The 14,201-nt window shown below is 59.8% G+C and overlaps 6 protein-coding genes across 6 annotated transcripts; 4 read left to right on the top strand and 2 right to left on the bottom strand.

The window, feature by feature from the left end:
* Positions 1 to 373: 373 nt before the first annotated feature.
* Positions 374 to 3,158, top strand: A1Q1_02417 (uncharacterized protein; the record flags this gene model as incomplete). The annotated part of the gene is made up of 4 exons (XM_014323679.1): positions 374 to 467; positions 516 to 1,522; positions 1,781 to 2,392; positions 2,442 to 3,158. 4 exons carry the CDS (start codon positions 374 to 376, stop codon positions 3,156 to 3,158), a joined length of 2,430 nt encoding a protein of 809 aa, XP_014179154.1.
* A 2,380-nt stretch (positions 3,159 to 5,538) lies between these two features.
* On the top strand, positions 5,539 to 6,698 carry A1Q1_02416 (uncharacterized protein; the record flags this gene model as incomplete). Its single annotated transcript, XM_014323678.1, has 3 exons — positions 5,539 to 5,610; positions 5,656 to 5,697; positions 5,745 to 6,698. The coding sequence occupies 3 exons, from the start codon at positions 5,539 to 5,541 to the stop codon at positions 6,696 to 6,698; spliced, it is 1,068 nt and encodes a 355-aa protein (XP_014179153.1).
* Positions 6,699 to 6,770: 72 nt separating this feature from the next.
* Positions 6,771 to 7,746, bottom strand: A1Q1_02415 (uncharacterized protein; the record flags this gene model as incomplete). Its single annotated transcript, XM_014323677.1, has 2 exons — positions 6,771 to 6,841; positions 6,915 to 7,746. The coding sequence occupies 2 exons, from the start codon at positions 7,744 to 7,746 to the stop codon at positions 6,771 to 6,773; spliced, it is 903 nt and encodes a 300-aa protein (XP_014179152.1).
* A 221-nt stretch (positions 7,747 to 7,967) lies between these two features.
* A1Q1_02414 (uncharacterized protein) lies at positions 7,968 to 8,345 on the top strand (the record flags this gene model as incomplete). The annotated part of the gene is made up of 3 exons (XM_014323676.1): positions 7,968 to 8,059; positions 8,138 to 8,258; positions 8,316 to 8,345. The coding sequence occupies 3 exons, from the start codon at positions 7,968 to 7,970 to the stop codon at positions 8,343 to 8,345; spliced, it is 243 nt and encodes an 80-aa protein (XP_014179151.1).
* Positions 8,346 to 8,898: 553 nt separating this feature from the next.
* On the top strand, positions 8,899 to 9,792 carry A1Q1_02413 (uncharacterized protein; the record flags this gene model as incomplete). Its single annotated transcript, XM_014323675.1, has 2 exons — positions 8,899 to 9,060; positions 9,157 to 9,792. 2 exons carry the CDS (start codon positions 8,899 to 8,901, stop codon positions 9,790 to 9,792), a joined length of 798 nt encoding a protein of 265 aa, XP_014179150.1.
* Positions 9,793 to 9,870: 78 nt separating this feature from the next.
* On the bottom strand, positions 9,871 to 12,325 carry A1Q1_02412 (uncharacterized protein; the record flags this gene model as incomplete). Its single annotated transcript, XM_014323674.1, has 5 exons — positions 9,871 to 10,451; positions 10,489 to 10,633; positions 10,696 to 10,865; positions 10,937 to 12,142; positions 12,187 to 12,325. 5 exons carry the CDS (start codon positions 12,323 to 12,325, stop codon positions 9,871 to 9,873), a joined length of 2,241 nt encoding a protein of 746 aa, XP_014179149.1.
* Between the last annotated feature and the right edge of the window lie 1,876 nt (positions 12,326 to 14,201).

Below are 14,201 nucleotides of genomic sequence, written 5' to 3'. Positions count from 1 at the left end.
CCTCTGACGGCGCGATTTCGCAGCACCGCCATAGCATCATTTACCACGCCCATCATCGCCCCTTTTGCTTCACTTACTCATACTGCTGCCATTTCCGCAGTCTGTCCTTTCTTTTCTTATACCTTGTCTCCTTTCCTTCCTATTTACTCCTGTCTCCCTCTTTGCGCTCGGTCATCTCGACCTGTCGACTGCAGTGCTCGTTCTACCATCTACACGCATCCACTGCGCCTTCCGCCCCCGCCTAGATCGCATCAAGCTCGAATAGACATCCTCTCCAACGCATAGAACGCCGCTTGTACCCTGCCCATCCAGCCGCCGCCGCCATCCCGCACTTGCGCACGACTACCGTCAAGCGGCCATCACGTCCTCTTCGATGAGGAGCTCCTCAAGCCCGCTGTGGGCGGTCGCGAAACTATTCACCCTCCTTGTTGCAGCATGTGCGCTACTGCTGTCTAGCGGGGTCTCCGGTAAGTTGACGCCAGCCATGCTGCGCACATCGCGCTAATGAATATCAGCCCGCTCCACTCGTCCCCCTCCAGTTAAACGAGTACACCACCCCGCCGGCTCCAGCATCAACATCCTTCCTCGCACCGTGGCCAATGGCCTCAACGCCCGCTGGGGAATCGCTCCCAGGTCCAACACGCTCAGACACGATGACACCCTTATGTTGACACTCTCGGTGCCCTCGCTGTTTCAGCGCAACGTCTCGCTCATTCTCCGCCCCAACTTGGACATGTTCCACCCGCAAGCCAAGTTCACCGTCCAGGGCGAGGAGGATACGCCGTTGCGAGCCGAGGACTGGCGCCTGTACCATGGCGATGTGATCCGTCCGTCCTACGCTCAGCGCGCCTGGGCCGAGGTCAATGCTGGACTCGAGCCGAACCCTCGAATGATTGTCGGAGACGCGGCCGTCATGGTCCACGAGTACGACGAGCACAACGTTCAGTGGGAGGGCTCGTTCCAGTTCTACCGCCGCACCTACCACGTCCTCACCCGACAGAACTACATGCTGTCGAAGCACGAGCTCGACGCCGACCTCGAGCCGGTCGAGTTTGGAAATGACATGGTGATTTGGACGGACAACGACATTGATGGCGACTGGATGAACGAGGATCTCATGGAGCCGACGTACGAGGAACTCATCCGTCGCGGCGACATGGGTGGTGCCGGCAGCAACGAGAACTACGCCAAGTACATCGGATCCACCAAAGGATGCCCGGAGACCCAGAACCTCGTGTACGCCGGTGTCGCGCTTCACTCGAGCTACATCCAGCAGACGAACGGCACCAACTCCGCCAAGTCCAAGGTTCTGAACGACTTCAACCAGATTTCTGCCCTCTTCAAGAAGAACCTGAAGATTTCCATCGGTCTCACTGAGATGTACAATGCCGGCTCTGACACGTCTGGATGGCAGAGCGAGTGCAGCGACAAGATTCTGCTCGAGGACCGTCTCAGCATGTTCAGCCAATGGATGGGCGAGAACCGTGCGGACGACCCTACTGGCTTCTGGCACATGATGAGCGTAAGTCGCCGCATGCGTTACGTGTGCTAATCTTTAGAACTGCCGAACTGGGAGCAGCACCGAAATCGGTGTCGCCTGGGTCGGTACGCTCGGCCGCGCGGCGTCTGTCAACCCGACGAAGCCGGGACAGTGGAACTCGGCCGCCAGTACCTCGACCATCATTCTGAATGAGTGGACCGTGGCTGCCCACGAGATCGGCCATGTCTTCGGCGCCATTCACGACGTGAGTTCCGTTGATTTCCACGATCTAACTCTCAGTGCACGGACTCGACTTGCGGCAGTTCCGCTACTACTGTCAAGGGATGCTGCCCTTACACTACCACCGAGTGCAATGCGGACGGCCGTTTCATCATGAACCCCGAATCGAACGGAACTCAGACCGAGTTCTCGAAGTGCACCGTCGGCAACATCTGTCACTGGATAGAAACCAACGTCACTACTACTGCCGACAAGTTCCAGGACAACATTTGGGGTGGTCTCTTCGTTGAGCCTCCTGGACCGCAGAAGATCATTTCTGAGAAGTCGTGTGGTAACGGAATCGTCGAGGACGGAGAGCAGTGTGACCCCGGAATCGGCAACTCGACCTGCTGCACTTCTGGTGAGTTAGGCGGCGTGGATATGGCTGACCCTCAGAATGCAAGTACGCCCCCGGAGCCGTCTGCGACCCGAATAGTGACGAGTGTTGCCAAGACAACTGTCAGTTCAAGTCTGCGGGCACCGTCTGTCGCAAGGCTCTCAGCCCGGAGTGTGACACCGAGGAGAAGTGCACTGGTAACAGTGGCAAGTGCCCGAAGGACGAGAGGAAGGAGGACGGCGCAAAGTGCGGCGATGGTCTCTCGTGCGCCAGTGGTCGCTGCACGTCCCTTAACTGTGAGTTCGAATGGACTCGTCCTTAGCTGACTTCCCAGTGCAATGCCAGCAAAGCATGAACATGACCGAAGCCTGCGGGCAGCGTAACGATCAGTCCTGCAAGGTGTGGTGCAAGTCTGGCCCCAACCAGTGCAACGGTGGCACGACGCCTCTTCTCGATGGTTCTCCCTGCGGTTACGGCGGCAAGTGCTACGGCGGTAGCTGCAAGAAGGGCACGTGGCAGCAGCAGCTGTCGGCGATGTACAGGGAGAACCTGCAGTACTCGGTTCCGATCACTGTCGTGGTTGGCCTGCTCATCCTCGCCATTCTATGGTCGCTGCTCCGCTGTATGTTTCGCTGCTGTGGTGCGGGCAGTCATAAGAACAAGAGGAAGCCTTACGAAACCCGAGGCCCAGCTCCCCCCATGGTGATCGCAAGCAACAACGACCTCTCCGGCCCCGAGTACAGCGCCGGCAACCCTCTTCTTGCGGCCCCGGCTAGCGGCCACAGCCGCAACGTGTCGGGCGCCTCGGACCAAAACGTCCCCATGCAAGAGCTCAACAGCTACAACAACTACAACAACTACAACCGCGGGTATGACAACTACGCGCCGGCTGGATACAATGACCCGTACCAGCACGAGCCGAATCTGTACTACCAAGGCCCCCCAGGTACTCAGACTCCCGACGCCGATCCGTATGCTAAAGGACCAGTGGAGAACCGCTACCAGGACGGTGACTGGATCGACCAGCGCCCGCCCAACAATGCGCGCAGGAACGACTTCTAAAACGCACCAAGACGGACAATATCATTTCTCAAGTGTGAACAATTTCATCAATTCCCCCCTCCCCCGACTCCCGATGCTGTTACGAGGCGTGTCTCACGAATGTGCAAAGGAAGGAAAGAAGTCATAAACGAATACCCCCAGCAAGCGTTCTGGTTTAGCATGTTATCTCTACGATCGAGGGCCCGACCGGCCTAGCTATAGATCACTGCATAGCGTAAATGTATACATTGTATTGCTTGACTATCGCAGTCAACACAAACGGCGCCGATCGACGCTACCCAACCCTGTGAGGTTGTGGTCCATTTGCGTCTACTGCCCCTCATGCTCGATCCGTGCCCTAGATTCGCGCCAGTGCGCCAAGACCTCGGTCGTCAAATGCTTCTCAGAACGGTACGGCCCCGTGCGGCCTCTGACCTCTGGAGGGAGGCACACGCACCGCCGGGGCGACTGAACTGAACAAACCATGCCACAACAGCGCGAGCTCCAGCAAGGTAGGCTGTGAACAACGATGCACCCATGCACCCCTTCTGCAAGTGGGCAGGGACCAGAAATGGACACACACGACCCGCCGTTTCTGGTCCACTCCCTGCGGGCGACGGCGAACAGCACAGCCTGCCCTGCAACTACCCCGGTGGGAAGGCCGAAGCCACGGATTCTGCCATCGCAAGCCGGGAACTGAGTTCAACTTCTGACGCGTGCCACGCCCTCACACATGAACATGAACGGCCGGGGTCCCTTCTGAGGCGCCGATCACACGTCCTCTCTTGGTCATGCTAGCAATTTCAACCCGTCGTTTCTGGTTGACAGCTGGAGAGTTGAAAAGTGCGTGCTCGTCGACACGGAGCGCAGCACCAGGGATGCCCGGGACTTATATCGCGTCTGAGAGCTGGTGAGCAGCCCTTCACCACATATTCAGAGTGACAGAGATCATGAGGGGGCTATCCTCCTTGTCAACATCACGAAATCTCCTGCAGCAGTGCTTCAGAGCCTCGAAGAATCGAGGCTGTCCTGAGATTGAAGCTCGGAGGATCGTCGTCGTGGGATGGCACGCAAAGGCTGCTGCTACTGTGGATGGCGGAAGTCACAGCGCAGCGACGTCTCGTAAGCTCTTCAGGTGGCTGGGATGCCTGCCGTGGCTATGCGCCTTCACACGTAGACGTCTCTGTATCTAGCAGCTCAAGTGGCCGTCATGCAGGTCGATTGACGCTCATGAATGGCAGAGAAACGGAAGAAGGCCTGGCGAGTCATCGTTCGCTGCTGTTCTGGAGATTGTGTTAGGGCTCTTGTAGACTTGGCACGTGTTGGTTATCACAGAGCTTGATCAGTTGAGCTAGGTTGGTTTGAGTCATCAGTTTCTGGCATCAGTTCGCAGTTCAGATCAAACTGGGCAACAAGACTGTGGCTTACACCATCCAGGCGTCGAAGAGGAAAGGATCAGATGAGTGGTGTCAGACAAGGAGTGAGGATTACTGCTCCGAGCTACTGGTCTACCTTCACCTGAGGAGTTATGCTGAACGAGAGCAGCTTCATGTGTCTGCAGACAACTTGACTGGGCCGGGAGAGCGATGACAGAGGAGGGAAGGTGCTTGTGCAATGTCACGTAGACTGGCGATCCCTCCTCTGCGACGCGAGTCCATTGAACACAACATCGCCCGGCTGCAGTGGAGGGGTTGGCAATGTCCTCGGTTTGAATGGGTGTTACGACCTTTGCGAGCGATTGAAGAGAGAGTCGGTTCAGAGGGAAGAACAACGTCGAAATGACCGCTCAGAGATGTCTTCCTCGCCTCGCATGTCAACAACTACCGCATCGCACAGGTGCCGGTGGAGGTGGAGGTCGTCTACGGCCATTAGGACACGTGACTTAATTTTGCCTGTCCTGGGTTCGGCCTCAAAGCCAGCCGTTACGCGCCGACGCTCCGTTACAGCCAGAGGTTGCATCAAGAAAGATCTTGCGAGCTAAATCGCTATGGGTTGGGAGCACAAGCAAGAGCGCTCCATCGAGAGCATCTCCTCGTTCGAACGCGAACAACGTGAACGACGAGAAGTGAGGACATGTCGAATTAGCTACTATCAAGACCCTGGCTAGAGAAAAGGCCAGGTGCTAACGAAACTAAGCATTTGCTCTAGCGCCCGTCGTCTGCCCCGCTCCAGGAACTGAAGGGTTAGGACGCCGCATTCGACACGACATAATGGGTCGTGCCGGTGAACGGAAGGCGCAGATGAAAGAAAAAGAAGAAGAGAAAGTTGGCCGGAACCCTTTTGAGGACGCGGTACGGGGCGAGCCATTGAGTGGGGGGCGAAATAAACTATGTCAGTGACGCACTTGTCCTCGATCAGCCATGTTCGCGTCCAGGTGACCTCTGGCTTCGCTACCACCACCATGACGACAACGACGGAGGAGGAGGACATTCGTGACTTGTTCAACATCATCTATGCGGGGGAGGACTGGGACGTGAGTGTCTAAGCTGAGCTGAGGTATCCCGGAAACTGACGGCAGGACGAGGAGGCGCCGGCGAAGGACACAGAGCTGCTGTCTCGGGTACGTAGTGAAGTTGCTCATGCACTGATGAACAGGCTCATTTCCAGGCCGTATTGGACAACCTCCTGCAGCCTCCGCAACTGAAGTATTACACGCCGCGCTCGCGCTCTCCAACTGTGATCCCGTCTACCGTGCCAATACCGCCTTCAACGACGGGGTACGCGCCGTTCTCGCCGCTTCCCTTGTTAAAGCGGTTACAGACGTACGGCCATGTGTACGTGCCAAACCCGTTGTCAGCTCAAGCTCTTGCATTAGCTGGCTGGGTTGCATCCGGTGGTGCCTTCAAGTGCGAAACGTGTGATAAGGTGTGGGGCCTCGGGCAACTCGACACGATCAAGAAAGAGGCGGTCAGGCGGGATGTTCTGTTGAAGTTGTCACGAAACCTGCGAAGCTACCACGCTTCATCGTGCGGGTGGCGATATGTTTCGACGCCGGAGGAGACGGTGCGCGAAGTTCGCAGCTTGCTGAACCCCACGCTATCGAGCTCGCTCGCGCCGTTACGCCAGGCGCTGCAGGCACGCGTGCTGAGCAACCCGACTCTAGATGCCGTGCGCTGGGCTAGCCCGCTCTTGCCGGAGGAGTTGGACAATCTCGCGCGCAATCTCGACAAATACGCGCAACTCCATCTCCAATTCCCGGACCAGGAAAACGAACCTGCCGCACCGGGTGACAAGGAGCAGTTCGCGTCAGCACTTGCGTTCTTCGGTTGGTACCCCTTCGACTCCTCGGACCCGGATGCGAGCTGCGTGCAACCCGGCGGCGTTGGTGGGAGAACTGAGATCGTCCGCTGCAGACAGTGTCTGCGCCGTATTGGGCTCTGGAAGCATGTCCAGGACGACAAGGCCATGGACGTCCTTGAGAGCCACCTCGCTTGGTGTCCGATCCGCGGTGATTGGTATAACGGCAGCCCTCTGCTTCAGCCGCCGGGTGCAGAGGAACCGAAGCGTATCCTTGACGAGATTAGCATCAGCGAGCGGCCAAAGAAGAAATGGCGCCGGTGAGGGAAAGTTGGCGAGAGGGATGGCGATAGATCTTGTGTAGATGTGATGACCCTGTTGTATGCATTCTAGACTCTACATGTAGACGCTCGCACTGCTCGCGCGCTTCGCGACACCCTTGCGTTGCGGTGGCTGCTCCGGTTGAGCTGGCGGGGGCGGGGTCTCGGTGTTGGCCTCGGCAACGACTGTCTGTCAGTAATGACCATTGTCGCAACTCACTCTCTGTCCACTCCTTGACGGCGTCCTCCTCATGCTTCTTCTCAACGCGCTCCTTTGCGATAGCCTTCGCGTCCTCCTCGCTCTTGCCCTCCGCAAGAAGCTTGACAATCTCGCCATCCTCCGTGATCGTGTCCTCCGCCTTCTTGCCCCTTCGTCGGCCGAGGAGCACCTCGAGCCATGAGACCTTGCGGAGCTCACTGAGATCCGGCTTCTCCGCGTCGCCCTCCTTTCCGCCCTCTTCAGACTGCTCGGCAAGCTTCTCCCGCGCGTACTCTGCCAGTGCCGGTCCAGAGCCAACCTGTTGCCTCACACGCTCGAGAGCGTCCGGGTCAAGCGTAAGCTTGCGCCGGCGGAGGCCGACCATCTCAAGCTCACGCCGGATCTCCTGGTCCGAGAGCGGCTCGCCACGCGCGAAGCTTGCGATCATGTCCTCGAGCACGCTTTGCTGAGCCTTTAAACGCGCGAGCTCCTCCTCGTTCGCCTTCCGCTTGCGCAGAAGATGCACTGCCAGAGACGTGATCACGGTCCACCAGAAAAGGAAGGGGATGAGGGGCTTGAGGCGCTCGCCGATCGGGGGCACATCGGTCGGCAAACGCAGGCGCTCTTCCCGCTCAGGCTTCGGCGCATGGGAGGAGTAGTGCGGCGGCGGAGGCGAGGGGGGCTTGGAGCTCGAGTACGGCCGCCGGCCGAGGCTCGCCTGGCGGCTATGTGTCGGTCGCTGGGCGGGACGAACGGCGGGGCGGGAGAAGTGCCGCGGCGCTGCGACAGACCACACGGCGGAGCGTGTCTGGGCAGCGAGCGCCAGTGACCGGAGGGCGGGTCGTGAGAGCATAGTGGTGTCAGTCGGTATGAGATTGTTGACACGGTCGAGAAAAGTTCGGAATCGACACTCGGCATCGCCCATCATGCCCCAGTGCCGGGTGACCGCGTGCGCCGGCCCTTGGAGGGACCTGACTTTTTCCGATTAACGCTGACAGGCTGGCTGATATGGAGGCGACCTCCACTTCCGGCGCCGTCTGACTGCTGACTCTTGCAACTGCATCGACTTCCATCATGGCCGCTGAGAACAAGAAGACAAGCGGTCCGCCCCTCGCGTGCGCCAAGGACCGCGAAGACCTTATTCAATGCGTTCTGCGGACAGACTGGTAAGTAAACCGGGATCGGAGCGGCGTAGAGGTGGTCGCCACTACGTCTGAGGTCAACCAGCTCGTTCAAGTACTCAGCGAAGCTAACCTCAGTGTCATGAAGAAGGGCAAGACGCCCGGCGACTGTATCCGCTCCAACGATCTGCCGCTGCCGTGCCAGCATCTGCTCGCGAACTATGCCGACTGCAAGAGGGGAATGGTAAGTCACTCTGACACTGGAGCATCGTTATCCCGTATCGTTTCCTTTGTGCCATAGGGGGGCGAGCCGCAAGCGAGACTGCAGTAAAGGCTTCACTGTTGCGCGGCATGGTAGCTGACACCCCCAGCTCGACATGCGCCGGCGGTTCCGCGGTAATCACCTGAGTGAGGAGGCGAAGCGGGCAGCCTCGGGCAGCCACGACGAGGACCTGCTGGCGCAGAAGTAGCATTATTGTAGTGTACGCATGTATTCATTGCTCATCGCATGAGGGTCTGAGAGTTCACATGGCGTGCGTTGCTGGTCGGGACAGAGAAGTGCAGGGGAAAACGACGCATCTTCAAGCAGTGGTAGACAACACCTGGGTTCAAAACGAGGGGTCGGCTAGTGGACGACGGACGTCACCGAATTTCGGGTCATCAACAATCTCCCATCTCCCACCATCTCACCGGAACACTCACCTCCTTCGATTCGACTCCTTTTCAACCGGACGCACCGGGCACAGGTAGTCCTTTCAGATCGACTTCTCGGTATCTCACTGCCCAAACTTCCGCTCCCCGGCCAAACCCGATCTACTTTTGCTATCGAAGACTGTTGAGCTCGACATCACGCCGCCCTCCCCTCCCGATCACTCAAAACCGCCATGTCGCTCGATGCTTTCGAGGCGCGGCTGCAGTTCATCAAGCTGCTCAAGACGCTGAACGCGTCGCAGGCGAGCATTGTCAAGGTCGTCTCGTTCGCGATAAAGTATGGCCCGCGCTGTGGCGAGGATCTCTGGACCTGTGTCGTGGACGAGGTGGACAAGGTGAGTTTGCTTCTCTTTCCGATGTTCTGCATCTTCTCTCAGTTTGGAATATAGGCTGTTGGAGATTGTATGGAAGTCAGCAGCCGCTGACTACAGGCCTCGCTCAACGCGCGCATCAACATCCTGTACTTCCTCGACGGGCTGATCGAGGCGTCGTCCCAGGTCGAGGGAGTACCGTACATCGGCCTGATCGAGAGCTCTCTTCCAGCGCTAGTCGAGAAGGTAGTCCCCAACACGTCAAAGGGCTACATCAACCTGAAGAGCACGCGCGATATTCTGCGATCTTGGGCGACACAGCGTCTCTTGAACCCAACGATAGTGCAGGAGGTGCTCGACTCGCTCGACGCGCAGACCTTCACGGGCGGCAGCGGGACGCCCGCTCAAGGTGGCGACGACGAGACCCAGGCAGCAGTAGCAGCAGGACCAGGCGGGGGCAGCGAGGACACGCCCGGCTCCAATGGAAGTAAGCGGAAGCGCGAGAGCATGAAGCGGAGCGATGTCCTGTTGCGCATCGAGGAGGACCGCGAGCGGCAAAAGCGCCTGCGTGAGAAACGGTGGATCCTCCCCATCCCTGCTCCCGGGAGCGAGGTGAATCCGGCTGACGTCGAGTTTGATCTCATGTGGGACGCGCTCGAGGTCGCTCCGGGGCTCGACGACGACGATCGCGAACGCATGCGCCACGACCTCGCGGCGGCAGGACTCGCCCGTGATCAGCGGGCTCATGTGTACTAGCCTTCTTCCTCACACCTGATCTCGTACGGCCACACTCTGTATTACTGTATGTATCATGCATCTATGAGCAAGTCTAGACTACTTCTTCTCCTTGAGCGCGGCCTCGATCGCGGTGTCGAGCATCTTGCGGCCCTCAGCAACCTTCTCCCCGACTTCCCTGCGGCGCTCCTCAGCTCCCATGGTCGGCTTCCACGCAGACTCCTTCTCAGAGCTACTAGGGATATCCTCCCGGACGCTCCTCAGCGAGTCGCGCAGCTCAAACAGACGCGCCTTGCGCAGCTGTCCGTTCTTGTTCTTCTTCTTCTTGCCCGTGGGAAGCACCTCGGTCATGCGGGCGACCAGGCGATCACTGACACCCACGAGCGTCGCGACCTCGGTGCGCGAGAGAGAAGAAGGGAAAACAGAGGAGAGGGGGACGGCGTCGCCCTCCTCCTTGACTGCGGCGCGGAGGGCGCGCGCCAGCTGCGTCAGGCCCGCTACGAGCCCGGCGCCCTCCACGGCCTCCACGGTCTCGATAGGCGCATCGAGCGCCGCCTCGTCACCGGCGACCCAGGACGCGATCGGCGACAGCGCGCGCGCGAGTGCCTGCGCCTCATCGGGCGTCTGGCCGGAGAGAGACGACGGCGTCAGGTCATACACCCTGTTGTCCACGAGGGTGGCTGGCGTCAGCTAAAACGTAGCAGAGGGAGAACTCACCCGACCCAGCCTTCACGAGGCGCTTGACCATGCTGCTGTCGAGACTCGCTCCACTGACGAGGTCGCGGAGGAGCAGCTCCGTGTCGAGCGAAACCTGTCCGACGCTGCGGTCGAGGTTGGACACGAGCTGCTGGATGCCCCGGATCTGCATGTCAGCACGCTGCACACTCTGCGTCGACCGTCGTGCCTTCGAACCTCCGAACGCACCTTTGAGTAACTCTCGTGCTCGAGCGCGTGCGTGATGTACTGGGGCAGATCGGCGCGGGAGCGCGCATACATGGCCTCGGCCTTGCCCGCAAAGTCATTCCAGTACGCCTCCCGTGCCACTCTGAGGTCGTCGGCGCGCTCAAACACCCATCCAAGCGCGTCGAGCTGCACTTCGCTCAGTTTCAGTTTCTCGACATGCGCGGCCGCGACCCCAGGTGCGCCGAGACGGCGATACACGCACACGAGGGCGAGGCGGGCGCCGTCTCGAGCAGCACGGCCGCGTCCTGTAGCGGAACGTCGCTTGGGGGAGAAGCATGGTGGACGCGCAGGAGGTGTTCCACCGCCGCTAGGCCCAGGGGGTCGGCGGGCTGCACGTCCGTCTTGGGCAGGTTGGCACCGTACTGCAATCCAGACTCGTAGAGCGTCCACAGCCGCTGGGCCTCCTCGAGACTACCGTCTTTGCGCGACTTTAGGGCGAAGAGCTCCGCGACAGAGAGAGCGACAAAGTCCGCCTCGCTCGCGTGAGTCGCGAAACGTGCCGCACGCTCGGCCATGATCTCGTCCGCGGCGCGCTCGAATCCAACGGACACGCCGGCGACCTCGCTGCCCGCGGTCCACTTCGCGCCCCAGCGGTCGAGATAGGACTCGAGCGCCTTGCGCCACTCGGGCTCGGACATGCTCTCCCCCTTGCCAGAGGCTCGGAGACGGCCATCGAGTTCAAGCAGCGCGAGCGCAGGACTTCGGTCCTTCACGCTCCCCCGGAGATCCTCGAAGAGCGTCCGCGCCTTTGCCGCGTCAACGCCGCCGAGGATCACCGCGTCCACCGCGTGTCTGTAAAAGGCATAGTTGCTCTGCGCCTCGGGGTCCCCCTTGAGCACTGCAGCGGCCGTGGCAAACTCGTCCTCCCACACCGATGCACGCAAGGACTCGTCGTAGGCCGCAATGGCCGCTGCGGCCTGCATGCTGACCCATCTGCGGGCGAGCGCACCACAGTGTCCCTCCTTCTTCAGCAGGGCGCGGGCCTCGCCAAACTCTCGCCCGCCAATGAGGACGGCGAGCCGAAGCCAGAACACGTCCACGCTCTCTTCGACCGCGGGCAGGGTTTTGAGGAAGAGCGAAGCTGCGACGAGCGATTTCTCGGGACAGAGCGGGAACGCAGCCTCGGCTGTGGATGCGGCGCCCTCGCCGGCGAACGAGGGTGTCGAAGAGGAAGAAGAGGTGGAGGAGGAGGGGGTGGGGTTGGAGGAGAGAGCCTGGCAGTACGTGCTGTACGCGGCCATGCGTGCCCAGATCGACAGTTTGGTCTGGTTGAACAGCTTGCGCGACACGGCCGCCATGGTCTCGTAATCCCCCATCGTCGACGCAGCGAGGAAGAGGGGGTCACCCAGGGTTGCGTCCCGCGGGCGCTCCTCCCATCGCTTCTTGTGCATCTCGAGGACGAGGTCGGCTTGAAGGCGTCAGCGTAGCTCCTATCTCTTCGAGTATACCTACGCCTATCGATACTCCGCAACGTCACCGTCGCGAGCCAGATACTCCGGTCCGTCAACCATCCCGTCTCCTGCACTTTGGCCCATAGCTCGAGCACCGCGTCGGTGTAGCCCGCCCGGCGCGTCTTCTCGGCAAGCGCCATCTTAATCGCGAGCCCGGGCTGCGACTTGGGCCGCGTCGAGAGCCACTTGTCCACCGCCTCTTCGACAGCCGCATACTTGCCGGCGTGGAGGGACTCTGGTTGTCAGCTTACAGATTAAAGAGATCTGGACAGCTGGCGCTGCCTTCAAGCACGCTGCCCCTTGCGCAGAGAGGGGAGTCTGCGACTTCCGCGCTACAAGACTGGGGAGTCGAGGTAGGATGAAAGGTATAGTGCGAGTGGATACCGGGGAGACACAACGTACCATACAACGGGATGAGCTTGCGCTCCTCGAACGCCCAGCTCGAGGCCATCTTCACTGTTGTGTGTTTTGTGTTTTGAGCAACTCTGGAAGCGTTGCCAGCGATCTATCTATCGCTGGACTGTTGGACCTCCACCGCAATTTCCGCGCCGCGAGCATGCAGCACACGCCCAGCTCCTGCAGGAGCGGTGCCTGAGCCAGAAAGGCATAGCGGAATCAAAATGCCCCTTGCCTCCACCGCGACCTTTCAGCGATGCGAACCACTCAGGAGATCGTCCTCTGCGTGGAGGGGACAGCCATCCATCCATGGCTCTCTCGCATCCACGAATGAGCTCCTACGTCGACGAGAGCAGCAAAAGAGGCCTCCACCGCGACCTTTCAGCGATGCGAACCACTCAGGAGATCGTCCTCTGCGTGGAGGGGACAGCCATCCATCCATGGCTCTCTCGCATCCACGAATGAGCTCCTACGTCGACGAGAGCAGCAAAAGAGGCCTCCACCGCGACCTTTCAGCGATGCGAACCACTCAGGAGATCGTCCTCTGCGTGGAGGGGACAGCCATCCATCCATGGCTCTCTCGCATCCACGAATGAGCTCCTACGTCGACGAGAGCAGCAAAAGAGGCCTCCACCGCGACCTTTCAGCGATGCGAACCACTCAGGAGATCGTCCTCTGCGTGGAGGGGACAGCCATCCATCCATGGCTCTCTCGCATCCACGAATGAGCTCCTACGTCGACGAGAGCAGCAAAAGAGGCCTCCACCGCGACCTTTCAGCGATGCGAACCACTCAGGAGATCGTCCTCTGCGTGGAGGGGACAGCCATCCATCCATGGCTCTCTCGCATCCACGAATGAGCTCCTACGTCGACGAGAGCAGCAAAAGAGGCCTCCACCGCGACCTTTCAGCGATGCGAACCACTCAGGAGATCGTCCTCTGCGTGGAGGGGACAGCCATCCATCCATGGCTCTCTCGCATCCACATGACTCATGCAATGCCGCGCATGACGGAAGTGTGGAATTCCGACACGATTCCCAGTGTATATGCTTTCCAGTGCCTTGCCCAAGTACAAGTAGGAGTAGTCACTCCGCGCTGTTCCTAATGATGTCCGCGACCCGGTGAATGGAGACTGCAAGGTACGACGCGTGCGGGTGTACCTTTTGGTCTTTGAATGTTTGGGTCGCCGAAAATCTTTGTGGCGTGAAAACTGCGCACTCTCGCTATTGCGCATGCACACACGCGCACACGCAAAACCGAGCGACGGCGACGCAGTACCAGTTTACGCTATGCGCGCAGACGCGGAGATCAGATCCAGATCTCTTCTCTCGGCCAGGCCGGCCAATGTTCGCCAGCAATGCTAGGTCTCGTGCTCAGCCTCTCCTTACTCAGACTAATGGAGCGCAGCAGGCCGACCCAATCGCTACCAGAGGATCGACGCGGGCGTCGGGATTACATGTCCAGGTGGCGTTCCGAGAGCTGTCCCTGCCGCCCTCAGGCAAATGCACTGGAGCTGGACCAAAGGAAGAGCACGGTCACTCACCGCCTGTGAAGTGGTGCGACGCCACGCAGCGCCACGGCGTTGCAGTATCCTGACATGCCTGAAGGCCTGTAACTCCTCT

Source organism: Trichosporon asahii (genome assembly GCF_000293215.1).
Source record: "Trichosporon asahii var. asahii CBS 2479 unplaced genomic scaffold scaffold00051, whole genome shotgun sequence".
In the NCBI taxonomy this organism is placed as follows: Eukaryota; Fungi; Basidiomycota; class Tremellomycetes; order Trichosporonales; family Trichosporonaceae; genus Trichosporon; species Trichosporon asahii.
Note: the sequence above shows the minus strand (reverse complement) of the source record. Positions and strands in the feature narration are given on the sequence as shown.